This window comes from Mustela nivalis (assembly GCF_964662115.1).
Source record: "Mustela nivalis genome assembly, chromosome: 6".
In the NCBI taxonomy this organism is placed as follows: domain Eukaryota; kingdom Metazoa; phylum Chordata; class Mammalia; order Carnivora; family Mustelidae; genus Mustela; species Mustela nivalis.
Genome location: NC_139025.1, coordinates 149,536,687 through 149,547,763, shown reverse-complemented (window position 1 = coordinate 149,547,763; position 11,077 = coordinate 149,536,687). Strand labels below are relative to the sequence as shown.

General features: G+C 50.9%; 1 protein-coding gene across 1 annotated transcript; it reads right to left on the bottom strand.

The window, feature by feature from the left end:
- Window positions 1-587: 587 nt before the first annotated feature.
- Window positions 588-11,073, bottom strand: MRPS11 (mitochondrial ribosomal protein S11). The gene is made up of 6 exons (XM_082734223.1): window positions 10,693-11,073; window positions 10,462-10,584; window positions 4,923-5,021; window positions 2,714-2,843; window positions 1,660-1,725; window positions 588-967 (listed from the first exon to the last, which is right to left on the bottom strand). The coding sequence occupies exons 1-6, from the start codon at window positions 10,755-10,757 to the stop codon at window positions 860-862; spliced, it is 591 nt and encodes a 196-aa protein (XP_082590349.1). The 5' UTR covers window positions 10,758-11,073; the 3' UTR covers window positions 588-859.
- Between the last annotated feature and the right edge of the window lie 4 nt (window positions 11,074-11,077).

The window sequence follows — 11,077 nt, the reverse complement described above, 5'->3', positions numbered from 1 at the left end:
AGGAGGTGGGGTCCCTCCTGTCAGGTCTCCGGAACCCTCGCCTTCGGTTCTGAGTGGTGTCCAGGGAGCTCAGAGGCAGTCAGTGAGCAGCTAGTCCCGCCTGGGACTCCCAAGCTGAGCCCACCTGTGTCCCCACCATCCCGGCTCCACACCAACTACTGCTCCTGCCCGTCCCTCCATCCAGCCAGTTTGGAGAGAATCCTTTCTTATTCCCCTCTGCCTCCCCACCTCAGGGTCCCTGGATCTCAGGTGCAGGGACTGCTCAAGTCCCCCAGCGCAGGGGAAGAGGTCACCGCGAGGGAGCTCAGGCAGTCCTCCCACACCGCTGGCACAAACTTAAAATATGCCTGCTAATGGCGGAATTCCCACCACCAGAGCATTCCAGAGGGAGGAGGCAAGAAGCTCTCCATTTGGGGCCCAAAAGGAAACACCTGGGAGCAGGGAGGAGGCTGTTGGGTAAGCGGCGGTTCGAGTGTATGTTCCCCCCTCTGCCTGGGGTCTCACGCCTCCGTTCACAGTCACCTTACATTCAGAAGTCAGCGGGGATTACTGTTCGCAACTCGGCAGGCAGAAACCTCACAGGTGACTACAGGTGGTAGAAAGTGTTTTATTTCTGCAGAGCAGAGGCAGCATTTACTGGTTTCGCAGTCTGGGCTGCAGGTGCCCTGGGGGTCCTCTCGACACCGGTCTCCAGTTGAATGAACAAGCAAGGCTACCACGTGAGGGGGCAAAGCTCCCCCTTGCTCCCTGAGGGTTCTCCAGCGAGCCCGGCTCCGGAAAGAGCTCCGACAGTGTGCCTTCCACGACGTCCGACTGGACATGGGACTTGAGGACAGTTCAGGGACAGGCTTCCTTTCCATCACAGCCTCCGAGCCTTCCTGGGGCGGCAGCCGTTGTGCGGGATGGGGGTGTTGTCTGTGATTGAGATCACTTCCAGGCCCCCCATGGTGAGTCCCTTGATGGCAGACTGCAAAGAGAAGGAACAGCAGAATGCCATGGTCCCAGACACGATGGCCCAGCACGTGCAGGCAGGGCTTGGAGGGATGGGGTGGGGGCTCTGCTCCCTACGGTCCTGACTGTCTTCTCTCTCCACGGATTCCCAACCAAACCCTGTCACTGTGTCCTCGCGGCCGTCCCTTTCTCCAGGAGCACCTGTCACTTCCTACCTTGTGCTTTATGATCCGAAAACTGGGACCACCTGTAAACCCCAACACACCTTAAGCATTACCCTTTGTAGTGTCCTCTGCCTGGAATGTCCCCTCCCTCCCTGCACACCTAACTAATGCCTTGCTGTTCTTGGAAAATCAGTATGGATGTCACCTCTTTGAGGATATACCCAGTGGGCTCCCAGCACCCTGGGCACGAGCTTTACCAGCTGGACCCACCGGTCTGTACTGGGGTACCCACTGTGACAGCCCCACGGAGCACCTTCCCATGCCCAGTGCCTGGCACGCAGCAGGCACGCCGTAAGCATCTGATGAATTAGACTCGGTGGCCTGGGCTTGCTTCTGAGAAGCTCAGTGGGTTAGAAGATCAGACAGAAACTCAAGCAGTCCTGGAATTCGAGGAGAGGGTTCTTCCCCTCTCCTGACTCTATGCTCAAGCCCCGTTTCTCTCACTAAGGAAGTGCACATGCCGCAGAGCCTCCCGGCCACTTACCAGGCGCCCTGGGCCCAGGCCCTTCACCACCACTCGGATGTGGGTCACACCCTTTCCTGCGGCTTTCTGGAGAGGAGGAGCAAGTGGTTAGTGCTGGGGGAAAAGGCATCCACATATGTAACCAGACAGCCAACACAGAAGGCGGCAAAGGACAGATGAATGCGGTGCAGGGCAGACACCAGCTGAGCACGGAATGGGAACGTGTCCAACTCTAGATTTACAGCCGCCTGTGTCCCCTGTTGTTAACCCAGGGCAGCACTGCCACCTGATGGCGATTCCTGAACATCGCTCACATTTTTCTCAGTAAAGGCAGAATTTTAAGACCTCGCTTAAATAACCCACTTAAAAACCGTTACCATTAAAAAAAAAAAAAGCGTTATTGTTTTAAATTACTGAAAATGTTAAGTGTTATCATTTCAAATTTTCTTTCTTGATTATAAAAGCAGTTCATTACAGAAAGTCTGGAAAACACACAGAAGCCACTGTTAAGACTGACATTTTAAGTGTATACAATCCGTACTATATTTTGATGATCATTAATATACAGCAAATAATGTTTTGGGGCATCGGGCTTCGTTTGAAGGCCAAGGTTCTCCTTCAGGAAGTACTTCCAGTTTGGCAGAGCAGAGCCTCTGTAAGGTGGGCTGCATGGCAGACTGTACACAGGCCAGGGCCCCAGACCAAGGACTCAAAGCAAGTCTCGCTCTGGACCTTCCTTGGCTCTCAAAGACACGGGTAATACAGAGCGTCTTGAGGATTTAAGGTAATGAACGTAAACTGTCTGGCGTACAGCAGATGATCAATAAATATACTAAAATTTGAAGCTACTGCCAATTTGCTTCTAGAAAGGTCTGAATAGCTCACAGTGAAATCGGTGTTGCATGAGAGAAAGAGAGAGACAGACCTCTTCAGACTGCACAGGGTTGGAGTAGCGAACGGGAGTTGTCAGACACCACTGCTTCTGAATGACGTCGAGGAGAATCTTCCTCACGGCGATGAGCCAGGCAGAAAACAGGACACACCACAGAGCGAGCCAGAAAGAACACACACTTACCACCGCGGCAGCTATGCCTGCTGTTTGTGCGGCGATGCCCGTGGCCTTCTTGGCATTCCGGAATCCCTCTGTGCCACAAGAAGTGCGAGCGAGGGGCTGGTGAGCGGCGGAGACCACCTGGATCTGTGTGCTGGGGAGGCAGGGAGAGCGCAGGACATAATGACTGGTCAGGGCAGTTAGAGCACTAAGCCGGGCCCTCAAAAGCCCGAGTGAGAAAGATAAAAGCCCTCGCTTGGCTGCTCTCCTTTTAAGCTTCTCCGATGAATGCCTTTTGAGCTCCTACAGAAGGTGTCAGGAAAGGTCAGAATCACCCCCTAAGCCTCATCAAAAACAGACTCGTCATATCATCTGAGGACCGCTCCGTTTTATGGACTGCATGCTTGTGTCCTCCCAAAAGTCATGTCTCTGGGAGAGGAGTAGGTGGCAGGGCTGATGGGGCCCCAGAGAGCTCCCTCGCCCCTTCCATCATGAGAGGACACAATGTGAAGCCGGTCCCCTGAAACTCAGAGGAATTCTCACCAGAAGCCCCCCATGCTGGCTCCTTGCACCCAGCTTCCAGAACTGTGAGGAATCTATGTCCGTTGTTTAAGCCCGCCGTTTGTGGTATTTTGTTTTAGGGGTCTGAGCTAGGACAAGCTGCAGAATCCAGAGTGGTTAAATGTCAACCCAGAAGAAGTCTGGCACGTTTTCCTCCTGGTGTCTTCCCTGTGGCTGGTGTTTAAAATTAGATTGGATACCCGTGTCGGGCTTTTTTTCCCAAGAAGTTAGATGTTTCACATTAGGTCATTTAAAAAAATAAGGCTTTCATTAGAGAAAGTTTCAAATATACCCAAAAATGAAGAGAAGAGGATATGCACACCCATGGACCCAGCTTCAGGAACCATGAGCTCCGATCCGATTTAGTCTCCTCTATGAACTCTGTTTCCACTCCCTTCTTCCCCCACAACGGGTTGTTTTGAAGCAAATCCCAGACCCATCATTTCATCAGGAAGTATTTCAGTACACATTTCTAAAAGATGATGGCTTAAAAAAATCCCATAAAACCATTCTCATACCTAAAAAAAGTGAGCAATAGTCGCTATTGGGTCATTTTAATGCTAATGACACTCTGTTCCACGATCAAAAAGCTTTTTTTAAGTGAAACTTCTCTAGTCATCCCCAACTGACTTCAAGAAATACTTAAGATACGTTCGTCATTTCCCCTTATCTTCTGGTCTAGGAGCTCCCTGCGGACTCCCGGTAAAGAGGGAGGTGGAGAAGCAGCTCCGGGGAGGCCGGTGGGTGGTCCCGGGTCCAGACCATCGGCTTGTTGGTCTGGCTACTACTGCCCTTTCCCCCTGGCAGGGCTCCCAGGTTTTCTGTGCCGAATAAAGCACAGGAGAACTGCTTGTCCCGGACACAACTTCAATAGAGACACGTGGGGTGGGCCATCGGCGCTTATACAGAGCGTGCTACCCTGTGTCCTTATCAGTCTGAGAAGGGAAGAAAAAGAAACCCAGTTTCTCTCATTTCGAGCTTATCACATGAATGCTGGACAAATCCTATGGCATCTCAGCTGTGTACACGCCATCCCCGACCCACAGTCCCCTGTACGGTTCTCTGAATCGCTTCCTGGGCAGGCTGAGCCCAGCTCGCAGTGGGGGCTGATCTGCAAAGTTGTCCCTGCGGTCAGCAAGGTTTCTGTTGCCAACATGCAGCTGGGAAGGCCCCGACACTCATCTGGAAGTCACACGTTAAATCACGACTCTGCGTAGCCCTTCAAGGTTGGAGGTCAGGGGACAGCGCCCAAAGTCGCTTCCAAGGGACAATACTTACGTGCAGATTTACATTTGGTGAGTTTGTCAGTAAATCATAGACTCTGAAGCCACCGGTCTCACGTGTATCTCATGCATCCTCTGTCCCCAGTATTCATAACACTTAACACACGCACCCTAATAACTGCTCTCTCCGACTTCAGAGAACCAGGAAATACTAGTCCTAAGGCAGGCTGAGAAAGCTTAACACTAGGATCTGTCCAACCTAGTTAACGTTTTCATGAAATCTAAAGAAATTTTATAAAGGCAGAGGTGGTTTCCCAAAATAAGGAGGAGGGGCGCTGGGGGACCCCTACATCAACATTAACATGCAGAACGTGGCCCCCTGGGCTTGCCCTCCCCCACGAAGGGGAAAGAAGCCCCCCGAGATCTTCCCAGGTGCTCCTTCCTCTTACTTGTTGTAGGATGCTTTGATGTGTGCGATTGGGATCTCCTCGAATTTCTTCCCTGCCCACCTCAGAGGGCTCTCCTGTCCTGGAACTGGAGGGTAAATGCTGTAATTAAAGAAACACTTTAGGTAAATCCTGATTTTTCTTTTTTTTTAAAGATTTTATTTATTTATTTGACAGAGATCACAAGTAGGCAGAGAGGCAGGCAGAGAGAGAGGAGGAAGCAGGCTCCCTGCTGAGCAGAGAGCCTGATGTAGGGCTCGATCCCAGGACCCTGGGATCATGACCTGAGCCAAAGGCAGAGGCTTTAACCCACTGAGCCATCCAGGTGCCCCAATCCCGATTTTTTTTAAGTCAGTGAAAACCAATAGCCCTGGACCCCAGACCTGCTCCTGGGATAGCTGTCCCCAGTCCATCTGGTGCTACTGCTGTTCCCACGAACACTGGGCTGAGGCAGTCTTTCCTTAAGTGTCGCCTATGGACACACCGAGTGACTTTCCACTAGGAGAAAAAGAGCATTTAATCCACCCTCCCTACCTTCCTGTGTCCCTTCTGGGACATTCAGATCACTGTTTTCAATTCTCTATGGGCCACTCTTTCTGCGACTAAAAAAATAAAATAAAGTCAAACCTCTATTTCTGGTTTCAGATGATAGCTGGACTATTTTATAAAAAAGGACAAAATAATTTTAATAATATTTGTAGTATCATTACTATAAAAAAAAATCCTGTATCCCCCATGATAGAAGTCAGCAAGTCTTTTCTGTAAAGGGCCAGATAGTAAATACTTTAGGGTTTGCTGGCCACGGAGTCTTTGTTGCAACTAGGCAGTTTGGCCTCAAGTGCAAAGACAGCCACAGACAACGGTAAATTAATGGGTGTGACTATTCTGACTATGTTTCAGTAAAACGGTATTTACAAAAAACCAGGCACCTGGCCAGATTTGGGTAGGGACCCAGTTTGCCAATCTCTATCCTAAACCAGTAGCATTCCGTGTTGGCTGAACGGCAGAATCTCGTGGTTCTGATGCTCAATCCTGATGCCTCACTTTGGGATGGGGTCTGAGAATCTATTCCTAAAATATCCCCAGTGAACCAGATGCGAACCCAGGGTTGAGAATACTGATCTAGACATTATGTTGAGTTCAAGATCTTTCTCTGTCTCGGTCTAATCTGTCCTCTGGCTACCTCTAGGTCAGTACTCTAGGTCAGTGTGCAGGTGGAGAAACTGAGGCACAAATAGGAGAACAGGGTCAGCAAGGGAAGCCAGACTTTGTGCCTAGGAGATCTGCCTCCGTTCAAGGCCCAGTCTGCCACGCTGTGCTTCCTTGCACTCAAACACAGCGTTGTCCTTCAACATTCCAGACACAAGTAAGCCTGCTGTCGCGTCCTGCCTATATGCATGGACCAGACCCGTGTTTGTACCTCCCCACACCTCCTGAAATTCAACAGGCTGCGGTTCAGAAAATATAAGAGTGCTATCCTGGTGACGAGCCCCACCTGCTTTCCTAGAGATGTTTTTCAAAAACAAAACAGAAAATACCCAAATGGTCGTCAAGAGTTACAAGTGTGATCCTCCCTGCTAGGCCTGATGGAGAGATGATGGGGCCCTGAGCAGGCTGCTGGCTTTTCAACCTACAAGCCAAGATGGAGAGCGGCTGAGGCTCTGAGAGGACATCGATTCCCCACGGATCACTTCCCTCCTGACTCAGGGGTCCGAGAACTAAGCCTACTCAAGTGTGACCATATAATACCATGCCTTCATATACAGTAAGGGTTTTGAACTCGGGAGGATTTGGAACTTGAACCACTTAACTGAAGGCACAGACAAGATCAGGCCTCGAAACCGAGCAGGTTCAAGTACAAATGAGCGAGTGGTTCCCCGAAGGGAAGCCCAGACAAAGGAAAGACAAAGCCGCGGGGGTCTGCTGCCTTTTCATACCCGTCCTCAGAGTCAGGAAAACGGAAGGGCTGAGCACTGCAAACAGTCTCTGCTCTCCGCTGCTGAAGGGCTGGAAGGGAAGGCTGATGTCTACCGCAAGCAGCTCAGGCACAGGAGGGAGGGCGACCACCCTGAACGACCCCTGACAGTGCGCCAGACGCTGGGACCTGGGCCGGGTGTGCTGTAGTTCCACTTCCAGATAAAGAAAGCCTGGCCGCACAGTCTGCAACCCACACGCACAGTCTGCAACCCACGTGCCAATGGTGGCTAGAGACGACTGTTTAACAATGCAAATAAATGTAGAAAAATGCAGCAATGAGAGCTCCTGGCTCACCACTCCTGTCACAATGAGACGTGTGGCGTCCACAAGATCCTTCCAGCTGTATGCGTTGTTTCTTGACCTCCTTTTCTCCAGTGATCCTGTGTCCTCTATCCTGGCCTGCTGCTTCCTCCTGTGGTCATACCTGGCCTTTGTCATTGCCAGGTCTGCAACCTCCTCACGACCTTGGTTTTAAGCAGCACACTCAGGCCACCTACCTTCAGGCACACCCATGCGACCCCTACTCCAGGAATCCTTCCCAGCCCACCGACCCTCCTGCTGGCTCACTTTCCCTCCCCGCCCCCAGGCCCTCACCTCTCTCCTGGCCTCCAGTAAATTTCATAACCAATCATTATCATCGCTCCCTTGCATACCCCCTCAGTCCTCTGCCTCCTCTTATTTCATCGTACCTTCCCGGCAAACCCTAACCCTGGCTGAATCCATCCCTCCAGCCACATCAAGCCTGGGCATGCTTCTATGCAGCTGGCCAGAGAAAAATCCACGCCAGTGTCGACTGGTCTCTCTACATATCATGGTTTCTCAACTTCAGCACTACTGACATGTTGGGCAAGATAATTCTTGGTGGTGAGGGGCTGACCTGTGCCTTGTGGGGTGTTCAGCAGCATTCTTGGCCTCTACCCACTAGTTGTCCCTCCACTGCCCTGTGTTGTAACAAGCAAAAATGCCTGCAGATGTTGCTAGAAGTCCTCTTGGAGGCCAAACTGCCCCAGCTGAGAACTACTGCTTTATTTTAATGACTTCTGACATCAAGTGGGCCCTCAGCACTGTACGCATGTCCCCAATTCAATCATCCTTCCAGGCTCCTGGATGACTACTTTATGCCTTCCTTTGTCCCCTGAAGCCTCTACCTCCTTCCTGTCTCCTCACGGCCAGCTGATGACCTTCGCAGAGAAATACAAGCAATCAGTTTCTCCCAGCTTCCACTACCAAACATCTGTGCCCACAATCTCTGCCTTCTCTCCTCGTGTGATGTTCCACCTGCGTTTGCCTCTCAAGGACATCACTCCAGTGATGTTTCCACCCCCGTATCATTCCCATCAGCAAAACATGTCCTCAATTCCCCAACCTAAAAACAAACAAAACCCTCTTTATCTCAAAGCCTCCCTGAGCTATTGCCCATTTCTTGATTCCCTCTCAAAGAACTGACTACACTTGATGTTTCTTTCTGTCTTCTATTCTCCTTGAACCCACCCCAATCAGACTTTAGCCCTATTATTCTGCCAGAAACGCTCTAGGCAAGGTCATCGACCAACTCACTATGTTAAAACCAATGAGCAGTTCCATCATCAGCCCAGTAACTTCTCATAAAACATCTGACACAGCTGATCTCTCCAGCCTTGAACTACATTGGAAAAAAAAAAATCCCTCTCAGTTTTCTTACTACCTCTCAGGAATTTCCTTGTCTTTTTTGATGACTCCCCTGGTCTCCTAAATTTCTAAATGTTAGAGGGTTCTAGGGTTCAGTCCTTGGACCGCTCCTCTTGATCTACACTTACTGTCTCGATGATCTTGTACAGTCTTGTGGTTTTAAGCATCATCTGTATGATGAATCAAATGTGTGTCTCTAGCCCCAATCAGTCCCCTGAACTCCATTCCAAAAGCCGACACTGTACCTCCACTGGATGTTAACCGAGCAAAGCCAAGCTCCCGCAGCCTTCCCCATCTTAGGAAATGACGACTCCATCTTTCCAGCTGCTTAAGCCAAACATTTTAGTGTTCCTTCCTTCCTCTCTTTTTCTCACACCTTACATGAACACATCCTGTTGGTCCCACTTTCTGTATGTCCTACACGGAAAGCTGTCATCCTGGTCCGGGCCACCATCATTTCCTGCCTGGACTGTTTCAAATATTGAACTGCTTAGAAGATGTCTCCCAGCTTCCATCCTTCCTTCTCTGCACTGTGATATCGACACGGCGGCCAAAGGGACTCTTTAAAATGAAGCAACATCATTTCAAGTCTCTATTCAAAATTCTCCAACGGCTTTCCATCTCACTCAGAGTCAAAGCTGGAGTCCTCACGAGGTCCTACGAGCTGGAACAGATGCAGCCCCAGGTGTCGGCTGCACGACTCCTCCCCATCCTCTCCTGCACTCCTCACTCCACACTGACCTCGCTATTCCTCCCAAACACTAGACAGACACACTCTCACCATCTGTCATACCCTCACGTTTTACATGTTTTCTCTTCACTGCCCCCTAACCACTAGAATTTAAGTTCTACAGGGGCAGGGTTTTGGGGGTGTATGGTCACTGATGTGTCCCTAATGCCTTAAACAGTTCCTGACATTGTTGAATGACCCCAACAGGATCTTGGCTTGAATTGTTTCAGCAGCTTCCCACTGTCTATAGTGGGGAGAGTCTGAAAGCAGCACTGTTACAGATAAGACCCTCAGCCTTCCGATTCCTTCTTTTGCTGGCCTCATCTGCCATCAGGCACACTCCTGAATATACCATGTGCTTTCACACTGCATGCCTTTACACAGAGTATTAGCTTTGCCTACAATTATGCCTTTCATGTTGACCAGCTTAATTCCCTTTCAATTCAGTTCTTAGCTCTACATTATCTTCCTGGCAGTCTTGCCTGACTTCCTCAGGAGTGAGACACTCAGTCCTTCATACTTCCTACCAACCAGTTCTTACTCCAGCACACTACTGACCACATTATGCCGAAAATGCTTGCATGACTGTCTTCTTCCTCTGTAGCCTGTCACCTACTGATGGGGAAAGAATGATCTTTTGTATTTGTACTCCCAGCACCTAGCACAGTACCTGGCACCAAACAGGTTTTCAGTAAACATTTGTTGAATGGATGCGAATGAACATAGGGGTAGCAGCACTGATGGAAAGCAAGGGGCCAGTCCCTAGGGGTGAGCACAAAACCCCCCCTGCCCCAACTCAATAATCTACACCGCGGTGTAGCAGCCCCTGCTCCCCCAACTCCCATTTTATATCTAAGGGAAGGCTGTTAGTCTGCCGTGACACCCCTCTCAGAGGGAAGAAGGTGGTATTTACTATACACTTCCGACATTAACTCATTCATTCATCTAACCGTTCACAGAGCGCCCACTTTGTGCCAAGGCTCATCTTATTGGATCCTCGCAAACTCTTTCGGCATCCTCTCCATTTGTAGACGAGAAAGCCGGGGCTCAGAGGCTCATCTGCATTAGGGTCTCAAAGACGTCAAGGGCAGAGTTGGGAATTCACTGGTTGTCGGGCTCCGGACCGCAGTGCCGGTGTCCCGAGGGCTGGGCTTAAGAGGCCCTCACCTGAAGCTGCTGCGGCTCGGAGCCGGATCCGCCGCCTTCTCCTCAACCTCCTGCTTGGCCGCTGCGTCTTGCAGCTGCTGGGCGCCGGTGTGGATGGTGGAGGCTGGCGCCCCGGCCACGACCCTGCGGGGAGGGAAAGCTCGGTGAGGTCCAGGAGGCTCAGGGACACAGGCAGTAGCGCAGTCGCGGGGATGGCCGTGCGTTCGGGGAGGAGGTGGTGATCATTCTCACCTGGGCGTCGGTGGCCAACCCCAAGACCGCAAGAGCCAAGACCCCGTCTTTCGTACCACCTGCATGACTTGGATTGACCCCCGTCAGCTTCCGTCCGCGGCGACCTCGGAGGTTGGCGCAGCTGGATAGGCACCAGCACCTCGAGTGCTCGTGGGGGGGGGCTACAAGGAAAATCATCTCATTCCACTCCTTGAGGTCCATTAAAGATTCTTTATTCCCATTTAAATGCTCTACAATAATTGTCCTTTCGAGTGCTAACTGGGAGTTTCTTCCCTTTCCCCTAAATTCCTTCGCCTACCCCTCCATATTGAAGTGGTTCGTTCTGGTAGTTCCCGGGACAGAACTCTTCCGCCTGCCGCTCCCGCGATGCCTTGTGGGAGCATGG